Source organism: Pygocentrus nattereri, chromosome 5 (assembly GCF_015220715.1).
Source record: "Pygocentrus nattereri isolate fPygNat1 chromosome 5, fPygNat1.pri, whole genome shotgun sequence".
NCBI classification, from domain to species: domain Eukaryota; kingdom Metazoa; phylum Chordata; class Actinopteri; order Characiformes; family Serrasalmidae; genus Pygocentrus; species Pygocentrus nattereri.
In genome coordinates, this window is record NC_051215.1 from 43633091 (window position 1) to 43660994 (window position 27904).

A 27904-nucleotide genomic window follows, 5' to 3' on the forward strand; every position below is an offset into this window, starting at 1 on the left:
ATGGGCCCTTTATATCACACTTGTCACGCTATTTCTCAAGGCCACTACATGTAGAGCACATTTTAATTCCTTACATAACACCGGACAGCTATTCATCTTATTCTGTTATATTCACTCTTTCTGTTTGACTTAACGCGATGACCTCACACTGTATTATACCATGCATGATTATTGTGTGATACCGTGATTACAGTTTGGTCGAAGCTGATGGAGGCCCTGTTCTGTGGTAATTACAGCTCTGGAATACCTGCAGGCATGCTGGCCATTGGCAGCAAACAAACACAAAGCAGGGCCAGACAGGTTACTGACGTCCCTGCGGTCACATGGCGTAAAACCACTGCCATGGGGTTTCATGGATATCAGTCAATCAAGGGCTCGGTGTGTCTCCTCGCTAACCTCTCCTCGAGGTTTTGTTTAGCGCCTGTACTCCTCCACAGGTCACGGACGTGGCTAATGCGCCAGTGATTCGATTCAGCTAGATTCAGTCTACTGAGCCGATTCTTTTTATCCGTCCGTTTGACGGATCGATTAATTGATTCACAGATCAAGTCAAACTTACAATTCCGACTCCGTTTGTTGTAGCAATGATTTAATGACTGAAAACCTTCATAAGAGGAAAAACAGTGATTTTTTTTTTTTTTTAATTAAACAATCTTTTAATGACGATTTTATATTGTCCATACATGTTTTATGATATGATTTTATGAATAGATTTTTCTTTTTTCCCGCCTTATTTAAGGACTAAATACAGTCACTGGAAATCTTTCCGAAAAACACGAACAAAAACATGTGGTTCGATTCAGTTAGACTTATGAGTCGGTTCGATCGAGTCATCTAAAAGAACCTGTTAAAAAAACGATTCACGTTCACGAGTCGGACCCAGCGTGCACGCACGCCGCTCGTTGCTATGGCAGCGTAGTTAGCAAACTGCCCCGTTGCGGTGTGTTCTGCGCAGCGAAGGAGCGAAACATCTCGACGGCTTCTCACAGTTTCGCCGTTTGTCCGTTTTGCCGGTGAAGCCCAGTTCTTTGCTGGGCAGTGTTGGCTCTGTCGCCAACAAGGCTGCGGGGGAAAAAATAAAAATAAAAACAGACAGAGGGACACTGCGCTGCCTTTCAGCTCAAACCAGCACGACTGCGCTAGCAGGAACCCGTGTTGTTAGTGATATCAAATTAAAGACGATGGGCACCTTCGGCACCGGTGCAGTCACCCTGGCTGCTGAGGAAGACGAAGAGGAGGAAGAGTGTTGCGAAGTTAATCGTTTACCGCCACTGCTTGAGGATGAGGTGAGAGATCGTGTCCTTCTATAAAAACATTCAGTTAGCACTGCTCTGCTAATTTATAGCGTCTAAAAACCGCCCCTCCTTCTCTTCTGAAGTTTGGTAGTTATATAAAATACGATTTTCTGTCAGAGTATAACGAGTTGTCCTCTTCCAGTAGCCAGTGTCACGATGTCATTCCATGAGCTGAGCCACATAACCACGTCGCCTGGGGGTTTCTGTCGCATTGAAACCCCACATACTGACAGGAATAATCGACACAAACAGCAGTAAAAATGGACATAACTGACATTTTTCGGTTGTGGTGGAGCTGTGAGGGTTGGGGGGCGAGGGGGGGCTCTTGCTTGTGATATTAATGTGGCATTTCAGTGACTATGAATCATCCTCTAACATTCAGCTCATAAATAAGATCCTATGGGAAATGAGTTGGCTCTGATTCTCTAGCACCCAGTACTAGGTCAGCATCCCTGGTGCTAGCACAGGAATCGCCCCTGCTTACCAGCATAAAGCACCAGTTTTTTTTTTTTGTTTTGTTTTGTTTTTGTAATGATCAAATTGTAAGTCGCTCTGGACAAGAGCGTCAGCCAAATGCCATAAATGTAATGTAAATGTTTTTTAATTGCATCCTAATCTTTTAATTATTTATTCAGATTAAAACATATATCACATATCAGTGGAGGTGTAACAGTCTATGTTGTATTTTTTAACAGTCTATGTACATTTTTTTAATCGAGAGTTCTAACATTTATGTGTTAAAACGTCTTGGTTCTACCGAGCTCAGATTATATGCTACGCAGATCGGTTTAGCTCAGATAAACGAAAGTTTAAGTAGAACTTTTTTCAGCGTTCGCAATGGCTGCCCTCCCAAACAAACCCCAGAATTTACTAGTGATGTCAGAAAAAAAGCCTGCTCATTTGCATTTGGGTCTGTGCATACCATAAAACCCCTCCCACCTTTCTCTGATAGGATGCACCCAGGCTTGGTTTTCACCACCAATTGTGTTTTAAATAGCATTCTGTGTACTGCATGCTGCATATTGTGTGCTGCTCTCAGGGTTGTATGTAGTATAGTTGCCAGTAAACGACAGGGCAGCTAATATCATGTAGTCTGTACAGTACGACAGGGTCATATGACTGTGAAGTGGTTACATCCACACTCCTAAAAAAGGTGGTTCTTCAGTAAAGACAGTGGTTCTAGTTAAGTGATACTTTTTTAATCCCACAACTGGGGAAATTCCACCTCTGCATTTAACCCATCTGTGAAGTGAAACACCACATACACACTAGTGAATACAAACATACACACACACTAGGGGGCAGTGAGCACACTTGCCCAGAGCGGTGGGTAGCCCTATCCACGGCGCCCAAGGAGCAGTTGGGGGTTAGGTATCTTGCTCAAGGACACCTCGGTGCTGGGGATCGAACCGGCAACCTTCCGGTCACAGGGCCAGCTCCCTAACCTCCAACCCCCTATATAGAACCATGAACACTCAAAGAACCATTTGCATGCTTAAAGCATTTTTTGCATGGTGAAACGTGTTCTTCATGATGAAGAATGTGCTTTTGATGGTTCTATGCAGAACCTTTTTGAAAAGGGTTCTATGTAGCACCAAAAAGGGATCTTCTGTTGTTACAAGCTTAACATTGTAACAATAGAAGAACGCTTTTTGGTGCTACATAGAACCATCAACAACACATTCTCTATCATAAAGAACATGTTTCACCATGCAAAGAATGCTTTAAGCGTGCAAATGGTTCTTTGAGTTTTCATGGTTCTATATAGAACCACTGTCTGTACTAAAGAACCTTTTAAGAGCCAATTTAAGGGGTGCCTGGCCACTTCCTGTCCTTCCTCTTATACCAAAAACATGATTGTAAAACGCTAGTGCATAGGTCACTAGTAGGTGGACCGTGGTCCGAGTCTGGACCCAGACTCTGTTTTATGTGGACCTGGGCTTATAATCTATAAACTATGGATAATTATTTAATTTCAACAGAGTGGTCCTATTTTCATTGGCGTAACTTTTCTGGTCATTACAGTGCTGGTTTAGCGGCCGGGAAACTCACAGACCAAACCTTGCGTTGTAAATATCATGCATGATGCTACTCAGCCAATCTGATCTGATCTTGGGGCAGTCGTGGGCTGGAGGTTAGGGATCTGGCCCTGTGACCGGAAGGTTGCCGGTTCAATCCCCAAGGCCGACAGTCCATGACTGAGGTGTCCTTGAGCAAGACACCTAACCCCCAACTGCTCCCCGGGCGCCGTGGATAGGGCTGCCCACCGCTCCGGGCAAGTGTGCTCACTGCCCCCTAGTGTGTGTGTTCACTAGTGTGTATGTGGTGTTTCACTTCATGGATGGGTTAAATGCAGAGGTGGAATTTCCCCAGTTGTGGGATCAAAAAAGTATCACTTACTTATATTACGATGAGCAGTGAGACTCGGGTGAGTGATGCACACACAAGGGAGGGACGAGGCAGGACACAGCAGTTGGAGAAGAAAGTGAGTTATTTTACATGGTGTGCTCTAAAAAAAGAAAAGTGACTATAAGTGTTGTGGAAATGTGACTGAATTGTGCTTTATTTGATTTGAAATTCAGTTGTTGACTGTATCAGATGTTGATATAACTACTAGGCTACTTCAGTAAACAGTATATTGCGCTGAATCACGAAGCAGGTTAGATATTATGATCTTCCGGACCTTTTCTGGAGGAAATTTTCTTTAACTGGACCTTACTGAATTTTAATTAAAGACCCCTGTGCTAGAGGGTGCACCTGAGTGAGTCTCCAATTAATAAGAGTGAATAGCGCTGAAACAGATGTTAGTTAATTATATTTCTAGGCTCTCACACAGGAATTTCATTCTGCAAATTAGATGAATGTATTACATCGGCTTGTGCCCAGTGATGGTTAATCGAAGTTGTGGTAACAGCCCTTTTGTGATGGTAAAGTTAAAAAAAAAAAGAAACATTGTTCATTTATTGACTTATTGTGTACAACCATAGCACTAGAGAGCAGTATCCCCACGTATTAACATAACCGAACTTTTAAACATTGGGTGATCTCCTATGTTCATACCATGTTTATTCTACCAAAGATAAGAAATTGCTCTAGAAAAGCAACTGTGCTGGTTTAACATGCTCAGTGCTGAAGGCACATATCATTCCTGTACAAGTGGTACCGTGTATATGTAGGACATCCTTACACCAGAGCATTAGGTTCCAGACTGGAAAATGATTTTCATCTCAGGAGAAACACAAGAGTAAAAACATGTCTCAGCTCTCGTTTGTTAGGCAAAATTGGTCATTTCAAATGACCTCAGCTGAAATGACTTCAGAGAAGAAGGCAGTGGGCTAAGATGGTGCAACATGTTTTAATAGATAAACCTTGATTACCTTAACCCTCGCTAATACTCAACTCACATGCTTTTACTGTGTTTTCTCCCACGTCTCCTTCAATGGGATGGTCAGAAAATTGTAGAACAAAGCACTAAAGTAAAGGAAACCCCCTCAACCCAGTTAGTGTGGTTATTTTCCATGTGGTTACTTGAATAAAACGAAACTGTTATGGCACAGGCCTAGTATTAAATATTATATATAGGGCTTCTCAGCCCATTGGCTGAGTAAAGCAGGTTGCACTAACTGATGTGATGAATGTACATAAGGCAGTGTAAGCTGGCAGTGTAACTCAAATGAAAATAAAAACTGAGGCTACATTTACACAGCAGGTAGAAGTGGCCCAAGTCTGATTTTTTTCCTCATATCTGTCATCTGTGTGTCAGTGTGAACCGCAAAAAAACATTGAATCTGACATTTTCAGCTCCGATTTGAGACGCTTTCATATGTGGTACTGAAATCCGATCCATATCCAATCTGCGGCAATGCGACTCAGTCTGAACAGCCCGATCGGAATTCATGCGACTTTTATATCAATTCAACATTCGTCATCATTTCGCGCTGCTGAGGCTCATAAACATTTAGGATGATGTTTCTGTACCTGAACAATAGAGGAGACTCATCGCAGCAGCTCCGTATTTGAAGAGGTTTAGAGCGAAACGGCCGAGCGTGGCCGGAAGAGACCGAGGCTGTAGCATCAGAAAACATTTTAAAGAATGTTTTCATCAGAAGACATAAACCAAAGAAGTGGCTGTGGCTGAATACCAGGCCCTTTTCACGCCGAACTCGAATACACTGTGGGCGATGAGTCCAGCTGTCAACCACTGGAACTTCATAATCGCTCCTGTGATGCTGGTGAACAGGAAACTGGGAGCGACTAGTGTTCACTAGTCGTCGTGATTGTTTACCTCTGGACGAGCCTTGTGAACCGTTGTTCTTTTGCGCATGCGGGTCGGTTCGGGAGCTGATCTATTCTGACTGATGACGCATACACATCACATTTAAAAGATAGTGTGAACAGCTAAAAAAAAAATCAGATTTGGTGGAAAAAAATTAGATTTGGGCCACTTTTACCTGTTGTGTAAACCTAGCCAAAGACATCTTTTGACCAAAACAACACGGTAGTTTTATAGTATGTGTATTATCTTATTGTATTGTGTTATTGTGTGGTACAGTGTGCTAAACAGAACTCATTTTCTGATTACCACGTTGTTTGTTGTGAGGCCTCCTCCAGACTGTGAGTGGTCCACACCAGAGACCCTTTCTCAGGGGGAGACGGCAGTCCTTCGTCTAAAAAGCATAACGGGGTGCATGCAGGGAGACCAGAAGTTTTGAGTGGATAAATGGAAGTAAATAGAGGAAATACCTGAGTACCCTGAACAAATTGCTGTTTTGTTGTGCATCTCTCACATGTTTTCTATCAAAATCCCTATCTTAAATGAGCCACGATTAGAATTGCACTGATACCAATTCTGTATCAATATATGTGCTGATACTGGCACTTAAATGCACCATCACTATCAGTGATGGGGATACCAATACGTATGCCATAATGCAATTTCCAGTGTGGAAGTGCGCTTGTAGACGGAGCTTAACAACACATTTCGGTGTGGGTCAATCAGTAGTAGATAAAATGCTCATGGCAAAATCTGTAACCTTTGCTTCAACAAAGCCAAGAAATATGTGGTTCACCCATTTTTTGATGCTCTGAAGCACAAGAAAGCGGGACGCATGTGTCAGACAACTGACTTGAGAATTTTGTATGTGAAACAACATTCAGCTCTGTTTTTGCTGAGCCAGAGAGGCTTTTGTCTGCTTACCTGTACAAAATACAGGTTGACATCAGCCAATCGGAAGGGGACGAATACCAGCAAATGATGTCCAGTTAGGGTTCATTGACAGCGCTGCACCAGTGTCTTGGAAAACCTTAGACGGAGACAGTATGACCAACAATAGGATAAATGCTGTGGAAAAATATGGAATAATCCACTGTACATACCTGTACTTTTAACCTCTTAAAATGCCAGGCTTATTACATGCTAAGGCTTATTATTATATTATTATAATATATAGGTAAATACAGAGATTTTGGCACAAACTGACTGAGCTATTTTCATGGTTATATAAATGTGTAATAAAGCTTTTGGGCCCACTGGTAGGCCCTGACCATTTAAGGGGTTAAAAAAGATAAATATCAGACTACTATGTCATCAGGGTGTCATTGGTGTGCTTAGGAAGTTCATAGTGGTGACATACTGCATACTGCGTACTACTTTTAGATACAATCAGTATGTGGGCTGTATGTAGTAGGCTGTATTTTTGTTTGTCTCTGCTTACAGATCAGTAATGCTAATCTGGGGAGATGAAGATCTGCAGACACGCTTGGGGAAGCCTGCCATTTTATCACTTTAAACTGTAGACATACAGCTTGGCTGACAGCTCAACGCTATCTGAGGAAATTGCTGAATACTACTGATCTGTCTAACTACCATGTGGCCATGCAGGCACTTAACTGGCGAGAAAATTGTAATCTGGCCATCTGCAGACCACAGGGACAGCAAACACATTCAGACATGAAGAAACTCATCAGAAGAGTGCTGGCCCTAAATCAGTGTACAAAAAGACAACTTCTGCCCAAAGCGCGGAGGAGAGGAAAACTTATCTAGGCCGGAATGTTTAATTTACAGAAGGAGAGAGAGAGAAAACGAGAGAGAGAGGCTGTGTTTCTCTGCACTGTTCTCAAGGGAGTTTGCCTATTTATGGGCCGCACTTGCACTGCTGCGTCAAGTGGCACTTTCCTGCTCTGTAACTGTGCCTTATTCTTCAGCTTTCTTGGTGTGCTTCGTTTTCTGTGTGTGTGAGCGTGTATTGTACTGGAGGTCCTGGAGGATACACCATTTTTATTTATTTACTTATTTATTTTTTTATTTCAGCGAGCATGTTGATGGTTGCTGGGCAAAGGTGTAGTAAGCACAAGTATATGCTTAGGAATTTGAGTGGGTGTGAACGTCATACAGAGACAGTCAAGGCTGATGGTCTGCAATGGGCAATTGTTTCCAGTTGACTGCACAATGACCCTCTGTTAAAAAATCAAATGCCCTTTCACTCTAAATGACATCATCACATAGCTAGTCTTCTATGTCAGAGAGTATTTGAGGAGCCGGAAAGCTGGAACAAAAGTTCATGCTCAGCTAAAAGTGCATATGAAGCACATATCAGTGAGGGTTCAGTAGAACTGCTGAGCTTTGTATCAAAGTCTTGCTTAGTCTTGTTCTGCTTTTGACTTCATTTATAGACAGCACCTGTCCAACGAACAGTCTTTGAATATATCATAAAAAGAGATATGCTATAAAATTAGGTCAGCTTTAGAGAAGATGACAGGTTAACACTGAAAATGCTTTCTTTTTCATATGTAAGTAACTCAGGAAATGCATGCAGACTGTACACATCATACCAGATTACACACACATACACACACACACACACACACACACATACAGAGGTTCTGTTCAATCCTTCTTCTCACCAGCCATAAAATGAAATTTTCACTTGGACAAATTGAAATATGCAAACTGGACTTTTGTCCTGTCAGGTTTTTTTTGTGTTTAAATGCTATATGTGATGTGGCCACAGAACACAGACGCATGCAGATCCTTAAAAGAGGGTTTTAATACAAAAAACAGGCAGAACTGTACTTGAAAAGGAGTCCAAGAGTTGATACACTGATCCAGCAACACAGGCGACAGTACAGAGGGTCAAAGACAAGTGGAAAACGGGTAATCCAGGCAAAGGTCAAACAAGAACTTTGCGATATACCTGAACTAAGCCATGGCTTAAATACTAAATTAAACCTATCACATGACATAAACACACAGGTGATAAACACACAGGTGAATCACTTTGAATGGGAGTCTGAATGGGAGTTATCCAGATGTGTGACACTATATTGCACTAGTTTTTATTGTATCTTTCTCCATCTTTGTGGACAAGTGTGATTTTTTTCTCGCTTGTGATGCATCATAATGAAATGAATTTTTCAGTAGCTAGTCCTTAATTTTTACAGCAGAGGATTCCCCCCAATACCCCTCACTCCTCACTTGTAGCTCATACACCAAAAGCCATCATAGTCCTAATTAATCTGAGTTACAGGGAAAACATATTACTTGATTATATTTTTTAAAAATGTTTGAGTAAATTTCTATCCCACTGGCAGAATGGCTATGAGGCAGGCATGTGGAAAGATGCTCGAACCGTAATGACAAAAGACAGTATTCTTGGCTGTAGTCCACCAAGATCTACTGACACTAGCATCTTAGAATCAGCAAGATATAGAATTGATTTACAGCAGGGACACTTCACTTAGGGTTGGGACTCATTACTGAAGGAGGGTCTTGCTCGACCTCTAAACCTGAATTTTTTCAGGATAAAGATTTGTAGAGTGTGGCAAAGTGCTAGCTAAGCAACGCAGGCCCAGTAAGTGAGTAGGCTTACTTTTTTTGGTTATTCTTCAGTAAATACTTTAATGTATATACTGCTGTGTGTGGGTCGAGGGTGCTGGAGGTGGGCAGAGTTGGCAAAACGGAGTCCCAAAATATGTTTAACTATTAAGTATTATGAATAAGGTTCAAATTCCCAGATTTAGAGAAATGAGATGGGAAGCAGCACTCTGCTCATTTTCCATCTAGACCAGCTTCCTTCCAGATCTTTTAAAATTATACATAGTTGTATGTTAAATAATATTAAATGCACAATCTGCTTCATTATTTTGGGACAAGTAGGTGAGTTGCCCCATCAGAGATTCAAGTCATCAGTTAATTGGCAGATTTAGATGCGTTAGAGCAGAGAAAACCAAATGCTCTACTGGATTCAAACCCTACCACCCACCTTACAATGTTCAGCCAGGTTAAGAACAGTTTTTATTAGAAATTGGTCACTGATGAAGAGGATGCCTTAAGTAATCTGTGCATGTTGACAGATGGTCTACACGCTCTAACTTTACATCAGCAAGGTGGACTTACAAGGTAGATGTTCCTAATTGAGTAGCCAGTGATTTTTTTAAGTTCTAAATTCTTGTTGATATAGTTTAAATAAATTTTAAACATTACAGCCATGTGAAAAAATGTTGGCGCCACTGGTCAAGTTATGTTTTATTGTTTTTCTGATAAAAAAAATTAAGTGAAAATAAGTTAAAACATGGTGTGGTGGGTAGCGCTGTCACCTCACAGCAAGGAGGGCCTGGGTTCGATTCCCCGGCCGGGTGACCAGGGTCCTCTCTGTGTGGAGTTTGCATGTTTTCCCCGTGTCTGCGTGGGTTTCCCCGGGTTCTCCGGTTTCCTCCCACAGTCCAAAGACATGCAGTCAGGCCAATTGGACATGCTAAATTGCCCCTAGGTGTGAGTGACTGTCTGTGTCTGTCTGTCTGCCCTGCGATGGACTTGCGACCTGTCCAGGGTGTATCCTGCCTTCCGCCTGAAGACTGCTGGGATAGGCTCCAGCACGGAGAAGCGGCTTAGAAAATGGATGGATGGATGGAAGTTAAAACATCCTCTACAAAGAACACACTTGTACACATTTTTGAATTTAACATATTGGAAACATAAAATAATAAACTCAAAAGTGACCTGTACAAACATTAAGGTACATTGTATATTTTATTTTTCCAAAATATTTAATAAGTATAAATTGTGCACTGAGATAAGCAGAAAATACCATATTTAAGCCTGTTCCCTGTAGAGGATGCATCAATAAACATGTATTTTTCTTGGGGGTGGTAAACTTTCGCATACAACAGTATAAATGACTTTGAAAGTAAAATTGAACTTTCATGATGTAATTGTCCAAAGTAACGTAACTCTTGCTGTGAAATCCTCCTCCTCAGGAGAACGTGTCTCTGGCGGATATACTGTGTCTGAGAGACAGCTGTCTGTCTGAGCAGGAGGTGTGGGCGGTGTGTATGGAGTGTGTCCGCTCCCTGCAGAGCATCGCAATGTCGCCGCTCTTTCACGCTCTTTGCATTACACCAGACACTCTGGCTTTCAACAGTCATGGCAATGTGTGCTTCATGGAACAGCTCAGTGGTGAGTATATCTCCAACGAGTTTGTGGGGTTTTCATTATAATCACTTGCATTTGTTTGCTTTAATTACTTGAAGTTAAGGGTTTGTCTTCTAAATTGTTTTCTTTCCAGGACCGGGCAATAAACTGATAATGATAATTATCAATATAACTTTCCTCGACAGAACTATAAGAAAGGTTTGATAAATTTTCAGTAGAATAAGAACATTCTCACACTTCCACGTTCTAAGTCCTGGTGGTGTTTTCTAATGCAATGAAATCGACACTACTCTATAGTCGTCAGGAGAGGGCGCACTTCTGAGTTTCTGAGTAAAATGAGTGGCCAAATATATTTTAGCAACGTCTGAAACGTGGAGTTATACATTCCCTGTTTGAGTGGAGTGGGTGGCGATCTTTTATCCTGTGACCAAGAGGCATAATTGCACTGTCCTAAAGTGAGCTTTAGTGCTGTTACAGCGCAAAAACATATTTTAGTATTAGTGCATTCCCGAGCAACGAAAGTGAAAAAATGAAGTGTGTTCATGTGGAGCTGGGCGATAAAACGATAATGACAATTATCATGATATAACTTTTCCCTGATAGAGTGATAAGACATGTTCAATACATTTTTGATATAATACACCATTCTCACACTTCCACGTTCTAGCGACAGCCTTGGTGGCGTTGTCTACTGCAAGAAAGCAGGGTTACTCTACTCGCCAGTAGAGGGCGCACTTCTGAGTTTTTCGACGATTTCGACGATCTGTTAGCGGGTGTTTTAATACAGTGATGTGCTCTGACATGGCTGTGTTAGGACTGATGGCACTAAGATGGTGTGATCCAACACTGATGTACTGAGCCAGCTAATGTTTGCTGTTCGTACTAAGTTGATGTTGTTAAGAAACTAAACTTAGCACTGTTGTTTGCCACTTGTTTAGCATTTGTAATGGGATAGCTGAGTACTTGGCACCAGACAGCTAAAAAAACTTTTTTTTCTTAAATTATGACTATTACAACTGCGGATGTGCTTTTCCAGCTGTTAAAACCAGCTCACTAGACACTTTCTCCCACCATCCCATGACAGATTTGTGAAGTGCTCCACTGTTTGTTGAGTGTTTGTCATGTTCCAGCCGTAAAGGATAGTTTAAAACAGTAATTAGTCACCCATTAGCAAAAATCAGCCTTCAAACTTGAAGGAAATAATGATTTGACATTTATTGCGATATTTATCGATATTATTGACGGATATGAATTTTGTTTATCATGATAACATTTTTGCCATATTGCCCAGCTCTAGGTTCATGCAAGTTACAGCCCTGATTTAAAGCAAAGTAAACGGAGAAAGCGGGAGAACGCTATATTTCTAGGCTAGCTGTTTTTAGCAGCTCACTAACTTGAAGCAGTGCTCTGCCACTCACACAACATGGCTAATTGATGTTACTGTAGATCAAATAAGACATGAAAGCACCGCTTTCAGTTTAAACGTACCTAAAAGGAGAACTCTGTCTGGTGTTGATACACTATATTACCAAAAGTTTTCACTCACCCATCCAAATCATTGAATTCAGGTGTTCCAATCACTTCCATGGCCACAGGTGTATAAAACCAAGCACCTAGACCTGCAGACTGCTTCTACAGACATTAGTGAAAGAATGGGTCTCTCTCAAGAGCTCAGTGAATTCCAGCGTGGTACCGTGATAGGATGCCACCTATGAAACAAGTCCAGTCGTGAATTTTCCTCACTACTAAATATTCCACAGTCAATTGTCAGTGGCATTATAACAAAGTAGAAGAGATTGGGAACGACAGCCACCAAGTGGTCGGCCACGTAAAATGACAGAGTGGGGTCAGCGAATGCTGAGACCCACAGTGCACAGAGGTCGCCAAGTCAATCACTGCAGACCTCCAAACTTCATATATCCTTCAGATTAGCTCAAGAACAGAGTAGAGAGCTTCATGGAATGGGTTTCCAAGGCTGAGCAGCTCCATCAAAACCTTGCATCATCAAGTGCAATGCAAAGTGTCAAATGCAGCGGTGTAAATCGCCACTGGACTCTAGAGCAGTGGAGACGTGTTCTCTGGAATGACAAATCACACCTCTCCGTCTGCCAATCTGATGGATGAGTCTGGGTTTGATGGTTGCCAGGAGAACGATACTTGTCTGACTGCATTGTTCCAAGTGTAAAGTTTGGTGGAGGGGGGATTATGGTGTGGGGTTGTTTGTCAGTTGGGCTTGGCCCCTTAGTTCCAGTGAATGGAACTCTTAATGCTTCAGCAGACCAGGAGATTTTGGCCAATTTCATGCTCCCAACTTTGTGGGAACAGTTTGGGGATGGCGCCTTCCTGTTCCAACATGACTGTGAACCAGTGCGCAAATCAAGGTCCATAAAGACATGGATGAGCCAGTTTGGTGTGGAAGGACTTGACTTGCCTGCACAGAGTACTGACCTCAACCCAGTAGAACACCTTTGGGATGAATTAGAGCAGAGACTGTGAGCCAGGCCTTCTCGTCCAACATCAGTGTCTGACCTCACAAATGCGCTTCTGGAAGAATGGTAAAAAATTGCCATAAATGCACTTCTAACCCTTGTGGAAAGCCTTCCCAGAAGAGTTGAAGCTGTTATAGCTGCAAAGGGTGGGCCAACATTATATTAAACCCTATGAATTAAGAATGGGATGTCACTCAAGTTCATATGCGTGCGAAGGCAGATGAGTGAATACTTTTGGCATTATAGTAAATATTGTGGTTTACCCCTCAAATTACTATAGAGAAATCCAGATGTCTGCTACTTGCAAAGTACTGTTGCTGAAGTGTAGAACATGTTCAGAAAAGACTTGGGAGAACTCTTACATGAGCTGCGGTTTTGAATAAGCGCACCTTCATAGGCTATTTATTAATAATTCTGTTTTTATTTGCAGCTCAGTTCCAATTGGCAGTAAATGTGTGTGTGCTGGAATGTCTAAGAGCTCAAGCGAAATAATTTGTCTCGGAATAGTTTGTCTAAGTGCCCAGCTCTTCTTCTGGGGATCTGCTGGCCTGAATTTATTTCTATCCTTGGTCTTAATACACCAGGCAGTCAGAGGCCCCAGGAATGTCTGAATGTCACTGCCAGGTGTGTTAGATACGGATGGAACTAAACTCTCTAGGTTCAGGGTTAGGCACACCTGGTATAAATAAAATGGGAAACATATCTCTAAACACAGAGTTTAGAGTTAAGAGAGCCATATAAGACTCAGAGCTTTGGCTATACATTGGTTGTTATCTTAAATATTTTAGGCTAGCAAAGTGTTTCACTCCCAGGTTGGTTTGTGAATGAGAGAGTTAATGAAAGGCCTAGAGTTGATTGCTATTGTGGCATTTGCATGTGGAACATGTAGCCACAGTATTTACTCTTAATTTGAGGTCTAAATTGTCAGTGCCATCAAAGCAGATCATCATGAGACTGGATAATCAAACTCAACCAATCAGAGCTATAACCAAAATCAACACGTCTAAATGTGTGCTACATAGTTAAGAAGCAAGAGTGCTGAGCTTTGCAACAGCAAATTGCTGTGAATCACTAAAGTGCATGTTATGTCATGAAGAAAAACCCTTCTTTCACTGTTGAATAGATCAAGGACACTCTCCAAGATGCAGGCATAAAATGCATTATTATAAAGAGATGAATATACCAACTTCAGCCTCAAAAGAATTGACCTCAAGATACAAACTTCAAGAAAAGAAAGGCCAAGTTACATTTTGCTGAACAAGTACATAAAATCTATAAAATTCTGAAAATCTTATTGAAAAATGAGACAAAGGTTAAGCTGTTCTGGAGTGGTGGAAAAAAGAAAGCAGTGGAAATAAAGGCTCATGATTTAAAACCTGGTTGAACCTTGGTAAAACATGCTGGTATGGGCATGTATGGCTACCAGCAGAATTGACTCAGTTGTCCTTGTGTTAATGTGTGATAATATGACTAGAAACAGCAGCAGCAGGCAAATTCTGATTGTATAAAAGCTTAAACTACTCATAGGTGTTTATGTATAGTTTTTCTCATGTGTTTCCCCCTGTGCAGATGTAAAATAATTGTTTAAAATAAAGCCATCATTCTGTGTTTTCAAACTCAGTGTGATTTGAAACACAACAAAAACGGTGTCACTGTCCGGTTAGTTACTGACTGCTCTGTACTGCCGGTGTTCCTTCTTGAAAATTGAAAGCTCAGAATGTTCAGTATCTAGATTTCAGTCTAGGATCAAGATCTTTAAATATTGAATATGAATTTTATAACTTCATTAGGGACATTAAAATTCAATTTAGAGGCCAGACGGCTTAAAGCATTATTGGCCATGCAAAATCAGATCCGCATGGCGAGTAGGAGTATTGGAGCACTGCACATGCATTGAAGCAGCAACACATGCATGGAATCATGTCATCTGAAGCTTTTTTTCCTGTAAAACCTTCTTTTTACACATTTTGCTTATATCTACATTAGTTGTGTATATCTCTCTCATGGTTCAGCTCTTGGATGTAGCTGTGCTCTGGTGTAGCTGGTGGAGGGTTCCCTGCTGCTCGCCTCTGGATCTGGAACATGGGAGTAATATGTAATAAAGCATATGGAGTGAGAGGAGTGGAGCCTGACCTATATAACTCCTCCAAACTCTGCAGAGCAGTCTGGAGGAGGCTGGCTATCCTCAATGTCTGTGGCCTACTTAGAGGAGTCAGTGCTGCAGCAAGCTTCACAGCAGCCTGTGGTTGTGTCTTAAAGAGTAACACTGTGTGTCTACATGGGATTGATGCTGAAGAAAATGTTATTAAACAGCAAAATCACATGTTCATTTTTTTTGTTTATTTTAGTGCAGGATGATAAGGACACAATATGAGGACTGCTGTTATATTGCTCCATACTGTGATTGTGATACCCCTTGCAATATGATAAAATTGCACCTGGGAATCAGTAATAGTTATGTAAGCATGGTTCAAGATTGGCCTGAATTATACTGAGCAAAATAACTTACTTTTATTGGATTAGTTAGTAAGAAAAAAGTGGTTTGTACTGTTTGACCTTGGTGATCTGAAATAAAGTAATCATATCCAATATTTGATTCCTCTCCTGTTGCTCTTTTCTTCTTTCTCAGATGACCCAGAAGGCTCTTTCGTGCCTCCTGAATTCGACAAGACTGGCAACACGTTTGAGGTGAACTAATGCACTGTACATACTGACATGCTTTGAGATGTTAGATCCTTCTTGTTTTTTTTGTTGATAACAATATCACATAGTTTTACTCACACACACACACACACACACACACACACACACATATATATATATATATATATATATATATATATATATATATATATACACCGATCAAGCATGACATAATGACCACCTCCTTGTTTCTATGCTCATTGTCCATTTTATCAGCTCCATTTACTATATAGGTACACTTTGTTGTTCTACAATTACAGACTGTAGTCCATCTGCTTCTCTTCGTACACCTTAGTGTCATTGCTGGACTGAGAATTGTCCATCAACCAAAAATATCTAGCCAACAGCGTCCTGTAGGCAGTGTCCTGTGACCACTAGAGGATGACCCACACAGACTACGCTGACACATATGAGCCGCTGTCTCTGACTTTACATCTATAAGGTGGACCACCAAAATAGGGGTGTCTAATAGAGTGGACAGTAAGTGGACACAGTGTTTAAAAACTCCAGTAGCACCGCTGAGTCTGATCCACTCGTACCATCACAACACCCACTAACACACCACCACCATGTCAGTGTACTGCAGTGCTGAGAATGATCCACCACCCAAATAGTGCCTGCTCTGTGAGGGACCATGGGGGTCCTGACCACTGAAGAACATTGTAAAAGGGGTCTAACAAAGTATCAGAGAAACAGATGGACTACAGTCTACAGACTACAGACTACAGTACTGACTCCAAAGTGCACCTATATAGTAAGTGGAGCTGATAAAATGGATAGAACCAGGGAGGTCATAATGTTATGCTTGATATCGGTGTGTGCGTGTGTGTGTGTGTGTGTGTGTGTGTGTGTGTGTGTGTATATATATATATATATATATATATATATATATATATATATATGTATAAGAGAGAGAGAGAGAGAGTTTATGGGTGTTACTACAGAGCTGAATTGAAACCAAATACCACCAACACACTGTGTAGCAACAAAAGAATCAATCAGTCAGTTAATAAATCAGTTACATCCACGATAACATTGTTATGAATTAGCAATGTCCATGTTTCCATGCTGAAATAAATATAAATACATTCTGTAAGGTGAAATTTTAAGAAAAGTAAATAGAGCAAAACTGTCCAAACAAACCAGCTTTGTAGGAAATTCTTTTAGCATAGCGTACCAGTGCTTAGGAATTATGACTTATTAAATGCAAATTTAAAAATTGTACTGTAACATATTTGGAAAAACCTGCAACATTAAGTTTTATCTAAATTGTTCAGCGCTAAGATAAAAGATTCCAAAGCATTAATTATTTCTATAGTGCCACAATCTATTATGGAGAGTTTATACAGCCAGACTATGATGCAAAGTTTCAGATTTCATCTTTATAAGATAATGCAATATTCGTTTTATCCCAATTCAAAAAGCATATTTTTACATAACAGTGTGGCAGGAACAGAGTGGCCCTATTGACATTGTATAGTGTTTGTTTGTAGCAGGCTATATTTCTGATTCTGGCTATCATGTGTGATGTGGTGAGGAACCAGGGGAGCAGATAACGGCTCGTTTGTTAGCCTGGACGGGAGAGTGCATAACCTGTCTCAGATGATGAATGCAGCCTGGCTCCAGGCAGGAAAATGGATGCAGCTCTTCGCTTTCATCTGTATTTGTCTGTGCTGACTGTTTAATGGCTTGAGGAATAGCATGATGACATAACCAAAACAAAATGAGGTGTGTAGGTGTTCAAGCTAGATGCAGACCTTGCTAAGATTCACACTTTTGAATTTGGCATTAATTTCACTTTCTACACTGTGATTTAATTAAATGACAAGTGGCCAGTTTACCTAGACTTTTTTGTGTGTCATAGGCCCTGTTTATGTCTGCTGTTAACATTCGCCTTGAGTGATCTGATCGTAAGTGGACAATGACATGTATAACCATTTACGTTTGAGATTTCTAAAAAATGTCCTGCCAGTCCTTGTTTGTGTACATGTATGCGCTGTTATAAATATTTAGACCCTGTTGTTTGGTAACGTATAGAGAGAGAAGATAAAGAAAGGGGCAAACCAGATGCCTTCGTCTCTGATTAGTCTGAATAGGCACTGCTTTTTGGCCATTGTTCCCGGGGAAGAATAGAGATGCATAAGCATCCACACTACAAATGCTCTGATTTTGTGTGTCCTTCACCACCTCTGAAGGTGGTTTGTGTCATCTGATTTTGATGCATCTCCAAGACGCATTGGACCAAATTCACACTGGTACTTAGCTCTGTCCACTTACGTTTGGATCAGCCAAGACGTATGTTCATGTTAGATGCGAATGGGGCCATAGTATTAGGTCAGGGACTCTGTGAGCATCATCACTGTGTCTCATATTCTCTGTTTTTGATTACTATCAGACCTATTCTGTGTCTTCGGTGTGATGCAGTGCTATTTTGAATGCTTTTCTCTTACTGAGCTTTTGTTGCTTCTTGTCTCTCTCTCTCTCTCTCTCTCTCTCTCTCTCTCTTTTTCCCTCCGTCTCTGTGTTTTAGGGCCACGTGTTCTCTCTTGGCTCCACACTCTCAGCTGCTTTGGATTATGTTATAGAGCCTGAATTAGAGGTGGAGTTGGGGGTGGAGACTCAAAGGTTTCTTGAACAAATGCAAGAAGAGAAACCAGAAAGTAGGCCCTGTCCACAGGTGAGGGACAGCTCACATTGTGATCATGAAATTGAAAAATGTTTAAATTCAGTCTTTTCCCCATTTGCTTCCTATATAACATTTTGATGCATCATTGCCAGCCTTGTCTTTATTGTTCCTGTACAGGGAGGTTTACTCAAAAGAGGCCCGGAATATTCTGTTGTAACTCCCGTTAGGATGAAGCAGTCTGAACCAAAAAAATACACTACATACCTTGATGTATGTGTAATCGATTGCATTACATGCCATGCTGGAAGTATGGTACTGGGGGTTTGCACCCAGACGTTGGAAACGGAGGTTAAACATCACAATGACTGTCTGGCACCTACCTCATTTTTCAGGGGCCTCTTTTGAGAGAATCTCTCTGTATATTTGGTTGAAGACTGTTGTAAGGTTTTGTTAAAGGGAAATGTCTGCACAATTCTCTCGCTAACATGTTAACAGTCATTCAGAGTCAGTCAGAGTAGAATCAGGCACCTAACAGTGTATTTGTAAGTATTTTGCGTAACACCTTTCTGTGAGGAAGCTTTCAGAGGCATGAAATGCTTCAGATGTCTGGTTCCTATCATCACCTCAATTCTCATTCGGTATGTTTCTCTAAAATGGAGCATTTCTTGCCAAACTCTCCTGATTGACTCTGTTTACATCTAACTGATTTAATTATGCATACATTTTACAAAATTAGTGGAATTCCCCTTCATTCACTCTGATCGGTTTCACTGCAAATACGGTTACACAAAACATTACATAGGGTATCTGATTCCTCACATTAGTATACTTGCTATTAAGCAGTTCCCTTTAGCAGGACCTTGTGAAGAAAGAGAGAGACTGTAATGTACTCTAGAGGATGAAACGCTAAAGAACAAATCATTACAGTACATGTGTTCCTCAAAAATGTTAACAAACTGAAAACCTCAATCTGGACTGTTTCTTTTCCTTTATACCGCTTCTGCCTGTCCATGAGTGCACTGATGTGACAGCTGCGGTACGCTAGAGTGAGCTTGTGTGGCTATTTTTGTTAGCGACGTACTGAAAGACACTTCTGTTTGTCAGATCGCCTCAGGGTCAGTGTATAATCATGCAAAAGATGCATTACAGAGCATCACCACACTTTTCACTGCTGTGCTCTGAGTTGTGTGACAACAGCAAGTGATAGACTGAAAATGAACCACCTTGTCTGTTCAGATTTCACTTTAACAAGAACAAAGCTTTGGTAATCTAATTTTATCCTATATGCTGTCACTCATCCAACCATAATATGAGTCAACCATGAAAGTCTACTCTTAGTCATAGCACAATGTGCATAAAAGATGAAACTGAAACCTAGCTTTTACCTCTTTTTGCTTTGCACCCAGGCTTTCAATATAAAAATAACTATATTTCAAAATCTGTTTGAATTATTGCATGTATAGTTGATGTTTTTTTTCCAGTCAAATGTTTGAATTCCTTCCTTCAGCTGTTCTGGGCTCTAATAAATATTTAATTTTATCTGACATGCTTATGTAACACTCTGGAGTCTAAGGACATTTTCTCGATTTTTGCATATTTTCTTAAATTCACCTTTAAAGACACTGCATATAACATGATTGCCATATGTTTCACATCAATATGTTCTGTTGTCTTCATCACTACTTTACAAAACCACTGCAGTAGCTTCAGCATCCTTTGTGAACCATTTCAGGTGTCTCTAATGTCAGCTGAATGAAGAATGAAGGGTTACCGATGTGGTGGGTGTGTCCCTAATGATTTTCTGAGTGTCCATTCGTCAGTTTCACACAAAACGTAGATGTACACAAATCCACCAATTACTCACAGTGAGAGGCAGATGACGTGTATCTCAGCCCCGCTTAAGTTAAGTGATACTTTTTTAATCCCACAAACGGGGATTAAAAAAAAATAAATTCCACCTCCGCATTTAACCCATCCGTAAAGTGAGACACCACATACACACTAGTGAATACACACACACTAGGGGGCAGTGAGCACACTTGCCCGGAGCGGTGGGCGGCCCTATCCACAGTGCCCGGGGAGCAATTGGGGGTTAGGTGTCTTGCTCAAGGACACCTCAGTCATGGACTGTTGCCACTGGGGATCGAACCGGCAACCTTCCGGTCACAGGGTCAGTTCCCTAACCTCCAGCCCACAACTGCCTCTTTATAGCCTGATAGCTCTGGACTTGAGACATGTACAACCTTGGAAAAAGATGGAATAGAAACGGCAACTCTACAGATTCAGGAAATGTTTGAACCATATTTCTGGACTTTATTATCACAAAGACAGACAAATATATTTAGAAACACTGAATTAGACATGTGGGCGAGTCCATGGAACTCAGAGGGTTAATACATACAACAATAAAAATGTTCTCCTATGTGCATTAAATAAAAAGGCTGAAAATGTTATCACATTGATTAAAATGTTACATTCTTTCTCTCAACAGGACATTCTCTCTCAGGCTGAAGCCAGACTCACAGGCACTTCATCCACGGCCGTGTGTCGGAAGCTCTCAGCCATTGGTAGAAGAGTGCTGTCTATAGAATCAGTTGGAACGTTCCAAGGTTTTAATTTTGTTTTCTATCAGACTACAAGGCATCTACTACCTCCATTAACTCAACATTGTAGCCTTTCAAGGTTGATGCAAAACCTTTTAATCTTCTCTTCTGTTAACATATCTCAAATTAGATGTTAGATTCGATAGGTGATAATATATAAATTTATTATAGATGTATATTAGGGATGAGTAAAAATGTCAGAATATTCATGAAAATGTAAAAAAGTGAATAGTAAATTAGGACTTTCAATATGCAAAGTAGCTATATACATCTGAGCTTTGAGTTCCACCGGAGGGCAGTGTAGAGCCAGCATTTTATATTTTGTCCAGTATTTCTTATCTGTTTACTCCAAAGAAGGAAGGATAGAAAATGTGGCTCAGGGCTACTGCACACCGTTTGAGAAATGCCACACTGCCAGTAGCAGATAGTACAAAGCACAGGTATAGTACACAGTAAGGATTGCAGAAAAGCACCATTATAAATTTACTTTAACTACTTTCAGAGTCTACTCATATAGATTTAATGCAAGAAAATAAAACTTAATTTAGTGAAGTTATCATGTTCAATTTCTGTTAACTAACTCTTCTGTTTTCAAGCTGAATGGTGAAATACAACACGGCTACACTAGTAATGTTGATGTGAATCCAGATGATTAGAATTTGTCCATTGTCTTTACACATTTTACTTACCTTATTGAATTTTTTTTCTAATAATTCCTTAAATATTTAAATAGAGGTTCTCCCAAGTAGCACAACCGTCTAAGCGTTGGCCCTATCATCAGGAGATCGTGAGTTCAATCCCTGGTGATGCTACAGCCATGCGTAGCCAGGAGTCCAAGAGAGCACAATTGGCCTCGCTCTCTCTGGGTGGGTAGGATGGCCCCCCTTCTCCCCCCATCACTCAAAGCAACACTAGTCAGTTCGGCTCCAAGTTCCAAGTGCGTTCGGCTGTCCCATGACATTGCGTGAGTGGCAGTTCGAAAAGAAGCGGTGGCTGGTTTCACAGGTCTTGGAGGAAGTCTGTGCTAGCCTTCACCCTCCTAGCATTGGTAGATAGATAGATACTTTATTGATCCTGAAGGAAATTTAGCAAAACTGTCACTGAAAAGTAATATAGATAAAGAGAAAACATAAGAAAAAAGTGCAAAAACAGTACACAGTAAACACAGAGCTACTGGAAAGGCTGCCACTCAAAGTGGCACCGGAAGGACTATATCGTGTAGTATCGTGTGATTGGGGGATAAGTAGCAGGTGCAATTGGAAACGACTAAGTTGGGAAGAAAATCGGGTAAAAAAAATGTAAATATAAAATTTCACTGAAATGTCCATCCCAAGTATATAACAGTATTTTCATTCATTCACAGATGAATGGGAGAAAACATATCGTCAGCTTCTCAAATACAAAGGGTCAAGATCAAACCTGGTTGAGAATCACACAGGTGACCAACACATGAGCAGAAATTATTCATCAGATTCCTATGAGGAAGAAGAGCATCTGATTAAACAAAGGGGCCGGGTCTGTAATGGTTCCTTCCGGTCAGGGAGCGTGGATGAGTATTCCAGTGGTTCAGTGTTATTTCGAGAGGAAAACTCACTCTGTCAGTCTCAGAACAGCTCCCCCGTCCGCAGGAGGAACCAGGAGAGGAGGTCAGGGAGAGCAAGGAGTGCCCTTAACCGCTCCTGCTCTGTACCGGACTCCAATAACCCTCCTGTCTTCTCACCTCCTACACATACGGACATCAGTATGATGGTGGCAGACCTGTCAGAGATTGAAGGAGAGGACAGCGTCATGATGCACTGGGAGGACAGGATGCTGAAGGGACAGCAAAAGAAAACAGCCCAGGATGCAGATTCAGACAAGCAACCAGAGGTGATTGACCACTCTGTGGAATCTGTAGATAGAATCAGTACCTTTTCCCCTCCTTACATTAGCGTTGACTCGGGCCCAGATGATACAGGTCAAAGCTGGGTCATTGAGGGAGGCCTCTCTGCAAATGCAGAGGAGGAGACAGAGAGCAGCAACCTGTGCTGCTCTAACTACATGACTAAAAGCATGCTGTGCCTCAATGAAGAAACTCAGGATGAGGTAAGCTGTTCATTTTTGTCCAGCTTTATCAAAAGAAACAAGAGGATTATCCTCTCAGTCATTTTTTGTGTTGACTTTCATTTGCAGTGGGTCTCTCTGCGGGAGCTGCTCTCACACTGTACACGACCGCTGTCCGTGAATGAATTGTGGGCTCTGTGCTACACTTGCCTTTCCACTCTGCAGACCTACATTGACTTTCCAGGTCAGTCTTGTTCATGGAAAACAATCGCTGTCTTTGGGAATTATTTCTCCTCACTGCAAAAGATTGACATTGAATTGACCATTGAATCTGTGAGGGAATCAGAGCCATTTGGAAGGCTGGTCTTTTTGCATCAGTTTCACTGGATCATCTGAGAACATTTGATTGTAGCTGAGAAATAATCAGTGATCAGTGTCCAGCTGTCTGGTACTGCAGTATGCCAGGAACACTGCAATATTAGCTTCTCTAATGGTTAGTTCACTATCAGACTAAATATCAGATTCTTACAGTGACAGCAACAATTATTCATCACTTAGTACTTTCTCAGGCATTATCATTTGATGGCCTTAAGCCTGCATACTATTTTAGGAAGAGTTGCAGTGCTACTGTCATAACTATGGCAAGTATGGTCTTATTAGACCAAGCTGCTAAAACACGGCAAAGAAGCCATTATCCTTTTTATGGAACAGTGGGTGCGCTTAAGGGAAAAATCAATTTAATTTGAGTTGTGCTTCCTATCACTAATATGACATAATATAATATAAAAGAGGCTGAGAAAGAATAGTGATAGGTGCTCTGTAAAAAAGTTTGAAATATCCTTACTAGCAAGGCATCAGCAGCATTTATTTATCACCTAACCATCTTTTACTGGGTTGTGGAGTTGGCTGATTAGCTAGGCATGGTTTTGATGGGTTGGCAAATGCAAACCAAACAAGGTAGCAAATAAAACCATGCTTTTAGGATGTGACTGGTTTTGACAGGAGTATCAATCTGTCTTGGGAAAAAGGAATAAAATAAACTTGCAGGTGGTCAGAAATGAGGATGATTAAACCATTTTGCCATGATCTGTAGTATTATGCTGTCTAAAATGCATGTAACAAGTCTTCTTTTTTCTGTTTGCTTTTTGAAAGCTTACCTGTGCCTAGACTCTGTGTATGTGGGCTGTGAGGGAGAAATGCTGTTTCTGAAGCCTAAAAATCCAGGTATTGCTGTTCACAACACAAAGAGTCAGTGATGACCCAAGACAAGTTTGCTATGTACTGAGGATACATAATAATAATAATGGAAACATAGAGTTTTAACTAAATCACAGTGACAAATGCTGCTACACACACAGGTCTGTAAGTGTAATCTGAATGCTAATTAGCAGTATTAATATACGTCAGTCTAATCAACTTTTTGGTATGTGAGTGCAGTGTGCAGGTCTGTAAAATGCACATTTGAAAATAATATGGAACACTGGTGCCAAGTCAAAGCTCACTGATAGAAATTGATGGGCATACAAGACAGGGCCTCACCAAAATGATTAGATCTCACATAAAAACGTTGTGAGCTTCAAAAAAAGGGAATTTATGATAAGGCTGGTAAAAATTGAAGGTATCCAGTACACAAAGATGCCTAATCTGGAGTAAAAGACATGAAATGAGAATTCCAATGCAGCTTGTTTTGGGAATCATTACGTCTGAAGATTGTTTAAATGTTTTTATAATGGATAGGGAAAAAGAGGCCACTTTACAGGACTAGGTCCACCCTGTCACACCCTATGAACAATGTTCCCTCATGATGGTCCTAACAGCATTAAACACTCTGCTAAAGAAATTCAAGAGTGGTTTCATTAACACCAGGATGGAGACATTTTCTCCTCATTCCCCACATTATTGAACTTTAGTGGAAAGTTTCAGAGCATCATTTATGAAGTAGATTTTATCTATTTATCCCCCAGAGAAATGGAGGCTTTTCTTGGGAGTTTTCTAATATATAACATGCAGTATAGGACTTATCAAAGTGGACTGAAGCTTTTCCAAAGGCAATAGGTGGCTGTATTGCTTAGGCACCTGGTATTGCTGTATTGTTAGTTGTAAAACCGTTACTAATAATGTCCACTGAAGCTGTTCTGTACTATATGGATGGAAACATAGAGCAGATACACCCATAATGTTAAATCATACCCATTTTAAAATTAGTTGTCTCTGAGTCGATGAAAACAAGACTTTAATTACTATGACTGCATATGATTTTGTGGTCTGTTCTATCCTGTTCTCTTGTTCTGTTTTATTCATTCGTTGTAGGATCATATGATGCCTTTTACGTAGCTCCTGAATTCCAGGAACATGGTATTGTTACAGAAAAGGTTGGTTCTATTTCATTCATACTGACCACCATAGGTGGAGCGAAGCACAAATTGAGATCTTATATCAACAAAGTCACACGTATGATCAAGCCAGTAATGCAAGTACCTTGGAAGTGGTATAGAAAATATCCTTTTACGTCTTGTCACAGCAGCACAGATGAACGCAGGTTTGAGGTTTGATCGTGCAGTCTAGCAACTCGTATCCTTTTTGATTAAACTACCAGTTGTATTGCCAGAGTAGCTAGTAGATTCCTTGTCTGTATTTTAAAAGGGCAGTATATTCTTGGATGTGTGAGGAACTTTCTGTATCAATTGCTGGTCACGTTGAGCTCCCTCCTTTAATCATTTCTTGATGTCTTCTTTCAGGCATCGCTACATTATATAACATGTAGTAAACGCTTGGCTTCTTTAGCTTATTATATACTAGCAAATTGGACAAGTTAACTCCCCTCTGCCAATGAATGCATTGCACCAGAGTTCTGTTGTCTGTCCTGTTGTCAGCAGCTACCAGGTCAGCAGGCTCTGCTGCAGTTCCAGTAGCAAGTCGAACTGCCACCTTAAGCCAGTATTATGAACTATGGCATATGTCTGTGTCTGAGTTCAGCTAATCAGTGTGACCTGGTTCCGTGGCCAGTTTCTGTGGTGCTGCTATTCCTATGCAAACCAGGTCCCAAATGGTGTACTTGTGGTCATGTAGTCCTTGATTTTGTATGCATGAGGCTGTAGGGTGTCCCATTCCTCATTAGTGCTCTTCATGCATGCCTACCACAGCCTTCGGTGAGGACAGCATCAGTCGTTATAGTGAAATGCCAGTAATAATCACGGATAACAAGTGCAAACCACATTAGCGAGAAAAATGACTTGAGCAATTCGACAAAGCTGAAGTTGGCTTCTTATTTGAATTTCTCATTCCACCTTAAGTAGTGCAGTAGGTACATTCAGGCACCTGCACATTTAGCACCATTTTTGCCAACTCCACCAGGCCAGTTTTAGGTTTATTTTGGTTGTTAAAAAAGTTTCTTATTAAAAAGTGAAGAGACATCACAGCATAATAAGCCACTGTTCACCTACAGAATAGGTTTATTTTAGCATCTAAAATGGTTTCACTTGAGAAAAAAAAAATCGGATCTCAACATAACAATAAAAAACTAATAAACATAATAGAAGCTAAGATAACAAAAAATATAAAAAAATGAAACTTTTCCCATTCATTTATTGAACAAAGCTTTTTATTTTTTGATTCACAGAGGTATGTGAACCTCTAAAATGATCAGTTTGCTGTGGGTGTTAATTAGGATTAAGAGGTGTGAGTGTGCCTGATTCTACCCTATTTAAAAAAAACATCAACCCGAGTCTTCACTGTCAAAGTCTGGACTTCACCACACACGTTTGTATGCCGTGTCTCCAATAAAAGAGACTTCTGAGGACTTCAGAAAAAAAAAACATATGCAGGTGCTCATTTATGCTGTAAGACGTTCCAAAACAATTCCTGATGAGAATGTACTTCTTCTATCCACTATCAGGCAGATACAAACAGAGGAAATTAAACACCATTGTTACCCTTCCCGTAAGTGGTCAACCAACAAAATGACTTCAAGAGTAAACTGTTTAATATTTTGGGAGATCACAAAGAACTCTGGGGTAGCAGGAATTCCAGTTAGTCTACAAAAATGGTTAAAGCAGGAGAAATGTTGCATTTTAAAATGGCTCAGATGGAGTCAAGGTCAAATAATCCAATCCAATAGAAATGTTGTGGCAGGATCTAAAAGGTGGTGTTCAAGCAAGACCTACCAGCATAACACAGTTGAAGCAGTTGTGTAAGGAGGAATGGGCCAAGAATATTCTGAGTCTGTCTGCGTGGCTGGTCAACAGTTACAGGAACTGTAACGGTGTGTTCAATAAATTAATATAACTGTAACTATATAACTACATATTTGCTTTTTGTTTCATTGGGTTCACTTTATGTATTGTTTTGACATTATGTTATATTGCCAAAAGTGTTCGCTCGTCTGCCTTCACACACATATGAAACTGAGTGAGATCCCATTCTTAATCCATAGTTAGGGTTAGGAGTGTGTTTATGGGAATTTTTGATTGTTCTTCCAGAAGTGCATTTGTGAGGTCAGACACTGATGTTGGACGAGAAGGCCTGGCTCGCAGCCTCCGCTCTAATTCATCCCAAAGGTGTTTATTGGGTTGAGGTCAGGACTCTGTGCAGGCCAGTCAGGTTCTTCCACACCAAACTCGCTCATCCATGTCTTTATGGACCTGCTTTGTGCACTGGTACACAGTCATGTTGGAACAGGAAGGGGCCGTCCCCAAACTGTTCTTACAAAGTTAGGA

General features: G+C 40.8%; 1 protein-coding gene across 3 annotated transcripts in view; it reads left to right on the forward strand.

Moving 5' to 3' along the window:
- The first annotated feature begins 907 nt into the window (after positions 1-907).
- The window catches only part of LOC108426861 (kinase non-catalytic C-lobe domain-containing protein 1), a 52170-nt gene continuing 25173 nt past the window's right edge, over positions 908-27904 (forward strand). For 2 of the 3 annotated variants that reach the window (XM_017696666.2, XM_017696667.2), the window contains exons 1-9: positions 908-1286; positions 10551-10749; positions 15844-15902; positions 18448-18594; positions 21035-21152; positions 22510-23231; positions 23319-23433; positions 24342-24413; positions 25500-25561. In XM_017696666.2, coding sequence (XP_017552155.2) covers positions 1182-1286; positions 10551-10749; positions 15844-15902; positions 18448-18594; positions 21035-21152; positions 22510-23231; positions 23319-23433; positions 24342-24413; positions 25500-25561 — 1599 coding nt within the window. In that variant the 5' untranslated portion in view covers positions 908-1181. The remainder of the gene's footprint in view (positions 1287-10550; positions 10750-15843; positions 15903-18447; positions 18595-21034; positions 21153-22509; positions 23232-23318; positions 23434-24341; positions 24414-25499; positions 25562-27904) is intronic. The other variant, XM_037538820.1, reaches the window with a different exon arrangement.